This window comes from Ranitomeya imitator, chromosome 2 (assembly GCF_032444005.1).
Source record: "Ranitomeya imitator isolate aRanImi1 chromosome 2, aRanImi1.pri, whole genome shotgun sequence".
In the NCBI taxonomy this organism is placed as follows: Eukaryota; Metazoa; Chordata; class Amphibia; order Anura; family Dendrobatidae; genus Ranitomeya; species Ranitomeya imitator.
In genome coordinates this window covers 690070375-690086241 of record NC_091283.1, presented here as the reverse complement: position 1 = coordinate 690086241, position 15867 = coordinate 690070375, and the positions used below count along the sequence as shown (strand labels likewise).

General features: G+C 43.3%; 1 protein-coding gene across 3 annotated transcripts in view; it reads left to right on the top strand.

Annotated features, from left to right (window-relative positions):
• The window catches only part of DLG5 (discs large MAGUK scaffold protein 5), a 679445-nt gene that overhangs the window by 304099 nt on the left and 359479 nt on the right, over nucleotides 1-15867 (top strand). For all 3 annotated transcript variants that reach the window (XM_069753072.1, XM_069753075.1, XM_069753073.1), the window contains 2 exons: nucleotides 14028-14212; nucleotides 15574-15699. In XM_069753072.1, the coding sequence (XP_069609173.1) occupies nucleotides 14028-14212; nucleotides 15574-15699 (311 nt within the window). The remainder of the gene's footprint in view (nucleotides 1-14027; nucleotides 14213-15573; nucleotides 15700-15867) is intronic.

Sequence of the window (15867 nt, the reverse complement as noted above, 5' to 3'; positions counted from 1 at the left end):
ATACTATATACAGGAGATGACATATATAAGGGAGATGACAAACATGTATATACTGAGGTGATGAAGTGAAAATAAGAGGTGTGAGGTGAAAATGAAAAGGTGTGAGTGCAAAATGAGAGGAGTGAGGAAAAATAGTGGAGTGATCAGAAAATGTGAGGTTGAAATGACAAGTGTTAGGGGGGAATGAGAGGAGTGAGGGAGAAAATGAGAGGTGTGAGGGAGAAAATGAGAGATGTGAGGGGGAAAATGAAAGATGTGATTGGGAAAATGAGGCGTGATGGGAAAATAAGAGAAGTGAGGTGCTATAACTAACCACAGATATTTACTATGCCCAGGCTACGCCGGGCACTTCAGCTAGTCTAATATATAAAGCTGAATATGTGTGTGTGTGTGTGTGTGTGTGTGTGTGTGTGTGTATGTATGTCCGGGATTGGCATCTGCACCGTCACAGCTACAGCCGCAAAATTTTGCACAGTCACACGTCTGGACCCCGAGAGCGTCATAGTCTATGTTTTGAGGTGAAATTTTAACCCCGCGCGTTCCAATTCAACAAACAATTTTGCCCCTATCTACATAATGGGGAAAAAAGTGAAAGGAAAAGTATTGGAGGCGTCGCAGCTACAGCCACAAAATTTTGCACAGTCACACGTCTGGACCCCGAGAGCGTCATAGGCAATGTTGTGAGGTGAAATTTTAACCCCGCGCTTTCCAATTCAACAAACAATTTTGCCCCTATCTACACAATGGGGAAAAAGTGAAAGGAAAAGTATTGGAGGCGTCGCAGCTACAGCCACAAAATTTTGCACAGTCACACGTCTGGACCTCGAGAGCGTCATAGGCTATGTTGTGAGGTGAAATTTTAACCCCGTGCTTTCCAATTCACCAAACAATTTTGCCCCTATCTACATAATGGGGAAAAAGTGAAAGGAAAAGTGTTGGAGGCAAATTGACAGCTGCCAGATGTGAACAAGGGGGACTTAAAGAATGAGAGCGATGGCGCCAAAGAGTATATACCGTACAGTTGCTAAGGTGGGGCCCCGACATGGGATACTCACCACACACGGTGAGATGAACACACAAACAAAATGCACCACACACTACCACGTGCTTGAACACATATCACCCTCAACACACATTTCACCACACATACACCAACCTCACCACATAAAAGTCGAAACAAAAGTCGCTGCTCAAAACTCGCCACGCGCAAAACTCGCCACATGCAAAAACTAGGCTCACGCAATACTCGCCACAAGTGCAAAACTCACCTCATGGAAAACTCGCCACACGCAAAACTTGCACACGTGGAAAAATTGCCACATGCACAAAAGTTGCAACACATGCAAAAGTTGCCTCACACAAAACTTGCACATACTCAAATAGGCACCACACATAAAACTCGCCATGCGCAAAACTTGCTGCACACAACTTGCTACACTAACCTGTCACATGCAACTCGACACACAAAAAGTTGGTACACGCATGTCGCCACACAAAACTCATCTCACAAAAGTCGCTACATGCATGTCGCCACATGCAACTCAACACACACAACTTGACAAACGAAACTCGCCCTAAAACATACACAAGTCTGGTATTATCCTTAAAAAAACACTGATTAATAAGCAGACAAACTACAAGAGCAACAAATGTACCATATAGGAAATACGGCAGCTGTCAGTCACATGACCTGTCTATTATGTGTATGTGTGAGCTAATATATACTGCCAGGGGGAGGGCTTCCTGTTGGCTGGGGATTTATCAGGCTGCCAATTTAGCTTACAAATACTGAGGTAAAAATACTGAGCAAATAACGTGTGAACGAGGTCTAATACAGGAGGAGATGACACACAGGTATATACTATATACAGGGGAGATGACACAGATATATACTATATACAAGAGAGATGACACACAGGTATATACTATATAGAGGAGGAGATGGCATACAGGTACATACTATATACAGGAGGAGATGACATACAGGTATATACTATATACAGGAGGAGATGACACACAGGTATATAATATATACAGGAGCAGATGACCTACAGGTATATACTATATACAGAAGGAGATGACATACAGGTATATGCTATATATAGAAGATGACATACAGGTATATACTATATACAGGAGGAGATGACACACAGATATATACTATATACAGAGAAGATGACACACAGGTATATACTATATACAGGAGGAGATGACACACAGATATATACTATATACAGGGAAGATGACACACAGGTATATACTATATACAGGTATACAGGAGGAGATGACATACAGGTATATACTATATATAGAAGGAGATGACATACAGGTATATATTTTATATAGGAGGAGATGACATACAGGTATATACTATATACAGGGGAGATGACACACAGCAGGTATATACTATATACAGGGGAGATGACATACAGGTATATACTATATACAGGAGATGACATACAGGTGTATACTATATATAAGGGAAACTAATATGGTGGGATACAGCACAGTCCCCCACATAATACCCTCAAAGTACTTATATATTACGGTGTAATGGGACTAAATAAGGACCATATAGGACACAACTGCATGATATATACAAGAGACACACTAGAGAAACCACAGTCAAACAGTCCAATATACAAAATTAACAAATTTTATTAGATAGAAACATCATAGAGATGGAAAAAGGTATCAAGAAACAATGAAAAAAAGATCACCGTGCACATCCACAGCACGAAAAATGGGGCGGGGGGAGGCAGCCCATTATCACAAAACCCATATCCTATATACATATATAACCCCGCATGGTACGTATAACAATACAGAGTATAGATAAATAGATCCCAGCCAGCTCCTATATCAGTAATCAAGGGCACCGAGTCCCAACACATGTAAAATCATAAGAGCCGCTGGAACAAACATTTACATACCGTGATGATAACATGGGATGAATGGACCTGCCACCCCCGTCCCCCCCGACGCGCGTTTCGGCGGGTGCCTTTCTCAAGGGGACCCCTTGTAAATGTAAACATGTAAATGTTTGTTCCAGCGGCTCTTATGATTTTACATGTGTTGGGACTCGGTGCCCTTGATTACTGATATAGGAGCTGGCTGGGATCTATTTATCTATACTCTGTATTGTTATACGTACCATGCGGGGTTATATATGTATATAGGGTATGGGTTTTGTGATAATGGGCTGCCTCCCCCCGCCCCATTTTTCGTGCTGTGGATGTGCACGGTGATCTTTTTTTCATTGTTTCTTGATACCTTTTTCCATCTCTATGATGTTTTTATCTAATAAAATTTGTTAATTTTGTATATTGGACTGTTTGACTGTGGTTTCTCTAGTGTGTCTCTTGTATATATATAAGGGAGATGACAAACATGTATATACTGAGGGGAAAATGAGAGGTGTGAGGTGAAAATGAGGGGTGTGAGGTGAAAATGAAAAGGTGTGAGTGCAAAATGAGAGGAGTGAGGGAAAATAGTGGAGTGATTGGAAAATGACAGATGTGAGGTCGCAATGACAAGTGTTAGGGGGGAATGAGAGGAGTGAGGGAGAAAATGAGAGGTGTGAGGGAGAAAATGAGAGATGTGAGGGGGAAAATGAAAGATGTGATTGGGAAAATGAGAGGCATGATGGGAAAATAAGAGAAGTGAGGTGCTATAACTAACCACAGATATTTACTATGCCCAGGCAACGCCGGGCTCTTCAGCTAGTCTATAATAAAAATCAGCAAACAAATCACCAATACAAACACAATAATATTGACGTAACCGACGTAGCAGCCGGCTCCTCTTAGCCAGTGAGAGCGAACCCTAATAGCAGCTGCTAATTGGCTGCAGTGCTCACGTGGCATAACGTCACGTGAGCCTTGGGAGACCAGGTGCCTGCATCACTAAGAGAGGGGAGTATTTTAGAGTATTTTTATTTTACAAAGGGAACTACTGTTGTCAGACCTTTGAATCCTGACTAGTGATGAGCGAGTATACTCCATGCTCGGGTGTCCTCAGAGTATTTTTTAGTGCTCAGAGATTTAGTTTTCATCGCCTCAGCTGAATGATTTACATCTGTTAGCCAGCATAAGTACATGTGAGGGTTGTCTGGTTGCTAGGGAATCCCCACATGTACTTAAGCTGGCTAATAGATGTAAATCATTCAGCTGTGGCAAGAAAAACTAAATCTATGAGCAGTCATAAATACTCGGAGGTCACCCAAGCATGCTCTGGAAAACCCGAGCAACGAGTATATTCGCTCATCACTACTCCTGAAAACAACTGCACTGCATGTTGGGAGGATTCTCCAGTGCCAGCAGCGGACAGTCATGTGTCCACAAGTATGTGATTTACATACATGCAGTCAGGTACTGACTAGATGGGTGCAGACTATATCAGTGCAAGAGTATTGACTGAGATTGGTCATGTCTAGTCAGAATGTTTAAAGGAGTATGCAAGACACATACTCAAAGTCATATAACCGCCCGCTGCCGTGTCTGGAGAATCCTCACAGCGTGCGATGTGAACGCTGTGAAGATTCAAATGTCTACAGTCACATAGAGCGACCGAGAACAGTGGCATAAATAGAGTGTGATGGGTTGTGGTGCAAGATTTGAACCGGGCCCCTGCATCATATCTTTCTATAATATAACATTGGGAGCGTCACTCTGTCCAAAACCTTTATAAACTCCACAGAGTTACGCATCCGGGGATGAGAATTGTGGCCCAGGAGATCACGGTATGCGTAAGCACTGAACGCATACCGTGATCTCTGACGGAGAAGCACGGGCGAGTATGCGATATTCCCCTGTCCCCGTTCCAGCACTGGGCTCCGTCTTCGGCGTCCTCTGGCTGTGACGTTCAGGTCAGAGGGCGCGATGACATGCTTAGTGCGCGCCATCTGACTGAACAGTCACAGCCAGAGACCCGGAAGACAGACTGGCTCACAGCAGTGGAACGGGGACAGGTGAATATCGCAAGTGCCGGGGGCCTGAGACATTTTTTTTTTTAATCGCAGCAGCATACGGGGCATATTATGCTATGGAGCATGTTATGGGGGCCATCAACCTTTATGGAGCAGCAAACGGGGCATATGGATGGGAGCAGCACATGACAGAATGGGGGCGTAGGATGGGAGCAGCACATGACAGAATGGGGGTGCAAGATGGGAGCAGCACATGACAGGATGGCGGCGCTGGATGGGAGCAGCACATGACAGGATGGCGGCGCAGGATGGGAGAACATGACAGAATGGGGGTGCAGAATGGGAGCAACACATGACAGAATGGGGGCGCAGGATGGGAGCACATGACAGGATTGGGACGCAGGATGGAAGCAGCACATACCAGGATGGTAAATGCTCGCCACCCGGGCGTAGAACGGGTTCAATAGCTAGTCTATCTATATACACACACACTGGTATATGTCCCTTATACTGGGCCTCATCTTGGTATATATATCCCACATCCTGGTAATATATATCCCTTATCTTGGTATATGCCCCCCCATTCTGGTGCTGTTCTTTAACTCCTTTATTACCTATGCCGTAATAGTACGACATAGGTAATAAACCCCGTTTCGGCGCGGACTCCGGCGCTGAGCTGCACTGATCACGTCAGCTGATCTATACAGCGGAGCCGCGTGTGTGTACGAGGTGTACCGAGTGGAGCCGCGTGTGTGTGTACGAAGTGTGTACCGAGAAGAGCCGCGTGTGTGTGTACCGAGCGGAGCTGCTTGTAATTTTTGTGTAGAGCAATTGTGCCATGATTTGCTGTCTCATTATAAGCACATGATGATACAGTGTCACAGGCTTAGCCCTTTATGTGTGGGGAAAAATAGCAGCCACAACATTGATTAGCCTAGCGTCATTGCCCTCTCCCAGGGAGCTGCAGCTGCTCCTCCTCCGCAATCATGCACTGGAGTCATCTGTGACATCGACTACTGGTGATCATCTGTCGCTCAGCAATCACACAGCACTCAGCAGCCGAGGCAAACAGAGGAGGCTGTGAGATCCCACCCTGCTCAGCCCCACTCATTCCACGCACAATTACTAGCCAGGCATTAGCTCCAGTCCACTGGTCTGGCTGCTTACATTGCGGCACCCAGGCTGTGTTCGGCAGGTAAGCCCTGGTAAGGTGGTGACTGTGTTGCGTACCTCAAAGAAGTGTCCCCTCTCTCTCCCTCTCTAAACTGTACCGCACATGCACACTGGAAGACTCAGGAACATACGGAAGTTGAAGGGGCGTGGCCTAACACAAAGGGGGCGTGTGACTGCTGCTTCTCCTGTTGTCTGCGGGAAGCAGAGTGTCCCGTGCGGGACAGCGGGGAAAAGCATCAAAACCGGGACAGTCCCGCACAATAAGGGACGGTTGGGAGCTATGCCTATTGCCATCTCAAGAGCATTTTATATAACATAGTAACATAGTATTTAAGGTTGAAGGAAGTCTTTAAGTCCATCTAGTTCAACCCATATCCTAACATGCCCTAACATGTTGATCCAGATCAAGGCAAAAAGACCCATCTGGCAAATAGTAAGCTCCACATTGGGGAAAAATTGGGGGGAAAAATTCCATTTATGCCTGCTTACTGGAGATAGAGGTGGAGCTATGGACCACGCAATAACATGTCTGTTTGTTTGTGTGAAAGTCAGGATAAAGCTCCTAAAGAAATTAGAAAGTACCACCTAATTATCAAATTGTACGTTGCATATTTAACATAAAATTACATAGCCAAAAAGTGACAGGTTTTCCACCTTTAGACAAAGAAACACCAAATTCTCTAAAATACCTAAAATCACAAACAGAGCAGGTTTTCTACTTACCTGGGTACAGCTTTGGTTCAGTTTTGCTGCTTGGGATTGAGTTTTATGGCTGCAGCAGTGACATCATGTTATGAAGCCACTAACTGACCTCAATGGATGTGCCAAGGTTGACGACCACTAATTGGGTACACCAGTGATACATGCTGTCTGTCTGAATGTGAGGTTACCTCTGTACCAAATTATCATCCCCAAACCTTGGCGGGGCGTCATTGGTGGAGGATGAGTTCCTACTTAGTATTTGGAGTTTACTTTCCTGAAAGTGGAAAACACTTTAAGCATTAATGTTTTCAAAAGGATTCTGCTGAATATCTGGTGTGTAACCTAGTCAATCAAAAATAAAACTAAAATGGGGCAGGAAGCCCCAAATGGTAATAGTAAAGAAATGCATAATAACATAGCAATAAAGTGCACTAGAAAATATTGTACAACTTAGTGTGCAAACAAGTCAAGTGCTAATACAAAGCCAATCGTATAAAAGCCCTGATATGTATCAAGAAATTTTCAAGCCAACCGCTATGCCTGCCGACTCCCCCATACAGAGGAACATTTGGCCTCACACCGGTACCAGACATTTGACATATATGTACATTGCAATATGTCATGTTTTGGTCAATGTGGCGTATTTTTCGGACTATAAAATGCACCAGACCATAAGATGCACCTAGGTTTTAGAGGAGGAAGTTAGGAAAAAAAAGAAGCAAAAAATGTGGTGAAATCTGTACTTAATATCCCCTATCCTGGTATAAGTAGTCCGCTCATCCCCATCGTGATACACATGGACCCCTCATCCATTTCTTGGTATGCATGGCCCCCCTCATCACTACCCTGGTGTGCATGGCCCCCTCATCCCTGCCATGGTGTGCATGGCCCCCTCATCCCTATCCTGGTATGCATGGCCCCCTCATCCCTATCCTGGTGTGCATGCCTCCTCATCCCCATCCTAATATGCATGCCTCCTCATCCCTAGCCTGGTATGCGTGTCCCCCTTATCTCTAGCCTGGTAGGCATGGCCTCTCATCCCTATCCTTGTAGGAATGGACCCCCTCATCCCTATCCCGGCAGGAATGATTGCACTCATCCCTATCCTGGTATGCAGGGCCCCCATCTCATCCTAGTATGCATGGCCCATCTCTATCCTGGTATGCAGAGCCTCATCCTTAACCTGGTATGATTGACCCCCATCCCGGTCCTGGTATGCATGTCCTTATCCTTATCCTGGTATGATTGTCCCCTACCCCCATCCTGGTATGCATGGCCCCATCAGAAAACATTAAAAAAAATAAAACATTACACTTACCCGTTCACATGCAGGTAATGCATAGTGTCTGGTTCACAGCCTTTTAGTCAAGCCCATACTATTCAATTAGGCGGGCTGGCCAGCACTTTCTCAATGCATCCCATGAGAACACCCTTGTATACAAGACCAAATGTGCTGTGCTTGGCTACATCTTGAAAAATAGTGCACGAGATACATATAAATATGTGAGGTATTGTTCGATATTTTGGCCAAGATAGCAAGCTCGGAACCCAGACACTGTACATTACCTGCATGTGAAAAGTGCCCCTTACAAACCTTTATTGTGCATGCATATACTAAGCAGTCACCCCCTCCATAAATTGGTAGGGTGTGAGTGGCTATTTAGTATTTTGCACCTGTGTTGCCAACATCTTTGCTACATGGGTTGGCTGTATCTTGCAGTGCATTTGTTCAGAGACCTGGGCAGGTTAGCGGTGCTGCCCCTTTTTTCAGCTGTATTTTTGCATCAATTACTGCATCAATGCGTCAAGCTGGCGATCAGCCTGTGGCACTGGTGAGGTGTTATGGAAGCCCAGGTTGCTTTGATAGCAGCCTTCAGCTCATCTGCATTGTTGGCTCTCTATGGGGTTAAGCTCAGGCGAGTTTGCTGGCCAATCAAGCACAGTGATAGTGTTGTTTTTAAACCATGTATTGGTACTTTTGGCAGTTTCCATCTCCAAAAAGCTTGTTGGCAGAGTGAATCATGAAGTGCTCTATAATTTCTTGGTAGACAGCTGCGGTAACTTTGGTCTTGATAAAACACAGTGGACCTACACCAACAGATGACACGGCTTCCCAAACCATCACTGATTGTGGAAACTTCACACTAGACCTCAAGCAGCTTGGATTTTGTGCCTCTCCACTTTTGCTTCAGACTTCTGGACCTTCATTTTCAAATGAAAAGCAAAATGTACTTTCATCTGAAAACACCTTGGACCACTGAGCAACAGTCCAGTTCTTTTTCTCCTTGGCCCAGGTAAGACGCTTCTGGCGTTGTGTATTGGTCATGAGTGACTTGACACAAGGAATGCAACACTTGTAGCCCATGTCCTGGATACGTCTATGTGTGGTGGCTCTTAAAGCAATGACTCCAGCAGCAGTCCATTCCTTGTGAATCTCCCCCAAATTTTTGAATGGCCTTTTCTTAACAGTCCTTTCAAGACTGCGGTTATCCCAGTTGCTTGTGCACCTTTTTCTACCACACTTTTTCCTTCCACTCAACTTTTCATTAATATGCTTGGATACAGCACTCTGTGAACAGCCAGCTTCTTTAGCAGTGACTTTTTGTTGCTTACCCCCCTTATGTGGTGTGCCAATGACTGCCTTCTGGATAGCTGTCAAGTCAGCAGTCTTCCCCATGATTGTGGAGCTTACTGAAAAAGACTAAGGAACCTTTTTCAACGCTAAGGAAACCTTTGCAGGTGTTTTTTGTGAATTATTCTAATTTACTGAGATGATGACTTTTGGGTTTTCATTGGATATAAGCCACAATCATCAATATTAACAGAAATAAACACTTGAAATAGATCACTCTGTTTGTATTGACTCTATATAATATATGAGTTTCACTTTATATTGAAGAGCTGAAATAAACTTTTTGATATTATAATTTTGTGAGACGCACCTGTATATGTCACTGACATCTATATAGCTTATCTATTCTATGTGTATTTACTGTATGTAATCCATCTATTCTATGCTGTCGGCTCCTGCTTTGATCTTACAGTACGCGGCTGCTGAATTGCCAGCTTTTCTTCTATGTAATATCTACTATATAATTGTCTAAGGATCACTTCCATCTGTCTGTCTGTCCCAGATATTCATTGGTCGCGGCCTCTGTCTGTCATGGAATCCAAGTCGCTGATTGGTCTCGCCAGCTGCCTGTCATAGCTGCCACGACCAATCAGCGATGCCCACAGTCTGATTAGTCCCTCCCTACTCCCCTGCAGTTAGTGCCCAGCGCCGGCTCCATACTCCCCACAGTCACCGCTCACACAGGGTTAATGCCAGCGGTAACTGACCGCGTTATGCTGCGGTTAACTCACTCCGTTACTGCCGCTATTAACCCTGTGTGATCAAGTTTATACTATTGATGCTGCCTATGCAGCGTCAATAGTAAAAGGATCTAATGTTAAAAATAATAAAAAAAATTAAAAATCATTATATACTCACCTTCCGCCGCCTTTCCCGCTCCTCGCGACGCTCCTGTAACCGCTCCATGCAAGCGGCAGGTTCCGGTGGCAAGGATGGTATGCGACAAGACCTGCCATGACGTCATGGTCATGTGACCGCGGCCTCATCACAGGTCCTGTGCGCCTGCACGAGGAAGGACCTGCCATGACGTCACGGTCATGTGACCGCGACCTCATCACAGGTCCTGCGCGAGAAGGACCTGCCATGACGTCACGGTCATTTGACATCAACGTCATCACGGGCCCTGCACTACCAACCCTGGGACCGGAAACTGCCGAGTGCACCGCACACAGGCGACATGACTACAAGGGCTCCTTCGGAAGGTGAGTATATGTTTATTTTTTATTTTTTAACCTGTGACATACGTGGCTGGGCAATATACTACATGACTGGCCAATATACTTTGTAGCTGTGCAATATACTACGTGGCTCTGTGCTGTATACTACGTCACTGTGCAATATACTACGTGGCTCTGCTGTATACTGCGTCACTGGGCAATATACTACGTGGGTTGGCAATATACTACGTGGGTTGGCAATATACTACGTGACTAGGCAATATACTACGTGGCTGGGCAATATACTATGTGGCTGGGCAATATACTACGTGGCTGGGCAATATACTACGTGGCTGGGCAATATACTACGTGTCTGGGCAATATACTACTTCGCTGGGCAATATACTACGTCTCTGGGAAATACACTACGTGGCTGGGCAATATACTACGTGGCTGGGCAATATACTACGTGGCTGGGCAATATACTGCGTGGCTGGGCAATATACTATGTGGCTGGGCAATATACTACGTCGCTGGGCAATATACTACATGACTGGGCAATATACTACGTGTCTGGGCAATATACTACGTGGCTGGGCAATATACTACGTGGCTGGGCAGTATACTACGTCACTGGGCAATATACTACGTGGCTGGGTAATATACTACGTGGGCTGTGCAATTTACTACGTGGACATGCATATTCTAGAATACCCGATGTGTTAGAATCGGGCCTCCATCTAGTATATATTTATTTATGTGTATTCATATAAATGACCCACCCTGTATATACAGTGGGGCAAAAAAGTATTTAGTCAGTCAGCAATAGTGCAAGTTCCACCACTTAAAAAGATGAGAGGCGTCTGTAATTTACATCATAGGTAGACCTCAACTATGGGAGACAAACTGAGAAAAAAAAATCCAGAAAATCACATTGTCTTTTTTTTATCATTTTATTTGCATATTATGGTGGAAAATAAGTATTTGGTCAGAAACAAAATTTCATCTCAATACTTTGTAATATATCCTTTGTTGGCAATGACAGAGGTCAAACGTTTTCTGTAAGTCTTCACAAGGTTGCCACACACTGTTGTTGGTATGTTGGCCCATTCCTCCATGCAGATCTCCTCTAGAGCAGTGATGTTTTTGGCTTTTCGCTTGGCAACACGGACTTTCAACTCCCTCCAAAGGTTTTCTATAGGGTTGAGATCTGGAGACTGGCTAGGCCACTCCAGGACCTTGAAATGCTTCTTACGAAGCCACTCCTTCGTTGCCCTGGCGGTGTGCTTTGGATCATTGTCATGTTGAAAGACCCAGCCACGTTTCATCTTCAATGCCCTTGCTGATGGAAGGAGGTTTGCACTCAAAATCTCACGATACATGGCCCCATTCATTCTTTCATGTAGCCGGATCATTCGTCCTGGCCCCTTTGCAGAGAAACAGCCCCAAAGCATGATGTTTCCACCACCATGCTTTACAGTAGGTATGGTGTTTGATGGATGCAACTCAGTATTCTTTTTCCTCCAAACACGACAAGTTGTGTTTCTACCAAACAGTTCCAGTTTGGCTTCATCAGACCATAGGACATTCTCCCAAAACTCCTCTGGATCATCCAAATGCTCTCTAGCAAACTTCAGACGGGCCCGGACATGTACTGGCTTAAGCAGTGGGACACGTCTGGCACTGCAGGATCTGAGTCCATGGTGGCGTAGTGTGTTACTTATGGTAGGCCTTGTTACATTGGTCCCAGCTCTCTGCAGTTCATTCACTAGGTCCCCCCGTGTGGTTCTGGGATTTTTGCTCACCGTTCTTGTGATCATTCTGACCCCACGGGGTGGGATTTTGCGTGGAGCCCCAGATCGAGGGAGATTATCAGTGGTCTTGTATGTCTTCCATTTTCTAATTATTGCTCCCACTGTTGATTTCTTCACTCCAAGCTGGTTGGCTATTGCAGATTCAGTCTTCCCAGCCTGGTGCAGGGCTACAATTTTGTTTCTGGTGTCCTTTGACAGCTCTTTGGTCTTCACCATAGTGGAGTTTGGAGTCAGACTGTTTGAGGGTGTGCACAGGTGTCTTTTTATACTGATAACAAGTTTAAACAGGTGCCATTACTACAGGTAATGAGTGGTGGAAAGAGGAGACTCTTAAAGAAGAAGTTACAGGTCTGTGAGAGCCAGAAATCTTGATTGTTTGTTTCTGACCAAATACTTATTTTCCACCATAATATGCAAATAAAATTATAAAAAAAACAGACAATGTGATTTTCTGGATTTTTTTTTCTCAGTTTGTCTCCCATAGTTGAGGTCTACCTATGATGTAAATTACAGACGCCTCTCATCTTTTTAAGTGGTGGAACTTGCACTATTGCTGACTGACTAAATACTTTTTTGCCCCACTGTATGTATGTGTATATATATATATATATATATATATATATATATATATATATATATATATATATATATAACATATATATATATATATATGTGTATATATATATATATATATATATATATATATATATACATACATACAGCGTGGGTCATTTATATGGATACACATGAGTAAATTGGAATGGTTGGTGATATGAACTTCCTGTTTGTGGCACATTAGTATATGGGAGGGGAAAAACTTTTCAAGGTGGGTGGTGACCATGGCGGTCATTTTGAAGTCATCCATTTTGGATTCATCTTTATTTTTTCCAATGGGTAGAGGGTCATGTGACACATCAAACTTGTTGAGAATTTCACAAGAAGAACAGTGGTGTGCTTGGTTTTAATGTAACTTTATTCTTTCATGAGTTATTTACAAGTTTATGACCACTTATAAAATGTGTTCAAAGTTATGACCATTGTGTTGGATTGTCAATGCAACCCTCTTCTCCCACTCTTGACGCACTGATAGCAACACCACTGAAGAAGTGCTAGCACAGGCTTCCAGTACCCGTTGTTTCAGATGCTGCACATCTTGTATCTTCACATCATAGACTATTGCCTTCAGATGACCCCAGCATCTGAAACAACGGATACTGGAAGCCTGTGCTAGCATTTCTTCTGCGGTGTTGCTGTAAGTGTGTCAAGAGTGGGAGAAGAGGGTTGCATGGGTTCCATGTTTTTCATGGATAGATAAATAAATTACAGACTTTCACATATACTTAGCAATGCTAAATACGGACAGCACATGGATTGTACACCAGTGCCATCCGTGTACTCTACGTTTTTTTCACAGAACCATAGACTTATTTTGGCACTGGTTATCCGTGATACCAGGAAACAACAGACAGTTTTGCACAGATACATGTCCATAAATACACCATAGATTATAATGAGTGCTGTTAAAAAAAATTGACTGAACATGTACAAGAAACACAGACGTCTGAATGAGGCCTTATGTAGTGTTCGACTTTGACTTTATATGTGGCCTTCATTATTTTCAGATACAGGATTCTGCAACTTTGGACATGGAAAGGGCCAACAAGGAAATTGAAGTACTGAGAAAACAATATGAAGCAATGACCCATGAACTCAAAGAGGCCACCCAGGAAGCTGAGGTAGCCAAATGCAGACGAGATTGGGCCTTCCAGGAGAGAGACAAGATTGTAGCTGAGAGAGAGAGCATCCGGTGAGTAATTTATAGTCAATAAAGGGATTGCCCACAAACAAAAGTTAATTTAAATCAATGGACCTTGGAGTAATAATAACTTCCACCAATAAATGTGTTTAAATATAATGTTCCTGTGCTAAGATGATCTTATAAATGTGCCTCTGCTGTGTACTGTAATAGCCGTGTCTGACTGGGCATGGGCATGGTCTGATCATACCACAGCTACTGGGCATGGGGGGAGAAAAAAAAGAGTATACAGACTTTACAGTGCAGGATCGCAAATGGTTCTTTCTTTGAAGTAATACATTGTTTAAAAAGAGGTAGGGAAATGTTTTACTGTTTTACCTCTCAAAAAGAATAAGCTGTGATCCCCATCCTGTAATGTCTGTATACTCTTTTGCTTCCCCCCCCTGCCCAGGAGCTGTGGTATGATCATATCATGTCCCTGTACAGTCAGACACAGCCATTACACAAGTACACAGCATGGGCACATTATACGATTATCTCAGCACAGGAACATTTTATTTAAACACATCCAATTGTGGAAGTTATTATTATTCCAAAGGTCTACTGATTAAAATGAACTTTTGTTCGGGGACAGTCCCTTTAATGACTTTGTTTAAAAGTGGTTTAATACCTATTTCTATGAAAACAGAGTTCTCCACCATGTTGATGTTACTTTTACATTACTTTTGTCAGTAAGCAAAATAACAGTACATACTGAAAAAGTTTCAGCAACAAATTTCAGTGTGATAACCCAGTGATGGGATAGGCATTATTAACCATGGCTGTGTAGTCTGAGTCGGTGTCCATTTTGGTGGAGTCAAAATCCATATAAAATGGACTATGTATTTGGTTTTTATTACGTTGCCTAATAATTCTGCACAGTAATAGTTACCTGCACAAACCGATATCCTCCTAAGATAGCCAAATCTAAAAAACCCCATTTCAACTTCCAAAAATATTAAGCTTTGATATTTATGAGTCTTTTGGGTTGATTGAGAGCATAGTTGTTGATCAATAATAAAAATAATCCTCTAAAATACAACTTGCCTAATAATTCTGCACACAGTATAATTCTGACTCCTAAAATATAAAATAAATTGGTTCAGTAGGACAAAGCTGGATATGATGTAAATGTTTTCATAATAATTTGTGAAAGTTATGAAATGTCCTATTAATGTCTGTCCTGTTCCTGATCTAAGGATCTCAGATTTTAGTTGAGATTAATCTGTTCTGCACTTTATGTACATGCTCAGTAGTGAGGTAGTGCTGTGGAGTCTGAGTCAGGGAAATTTACGAGTCGGAGGTTTGACTTACCAACTTCATAGCCCTGTGACTAACATCCTAACCCTCATTTTTTACATTTTTTTTATCAGGACCCTGTGCGATAATTTGCGCAGAGAACGAGACCGTGCAGTTAGTGAACTAGCAGAAGCATTGAGAAATCTAGATGACATGCGGAAACAGAAAAATGATGCCACGCGAGAACTGAAGGAATTAAAGTGAGTTTAGCAGTTACAAATGATCCGGTTTGTAAGTTCTGGACAGTTTGATTTCATAGAAGTTTGATTTACTTGGAGTTACAGTACAGACCAAAAGTTTGGACACACCTTCTCATTTAAAGATTTTTCTGTATTTTCATGACTATGAAAACTGTACATTCACACTGA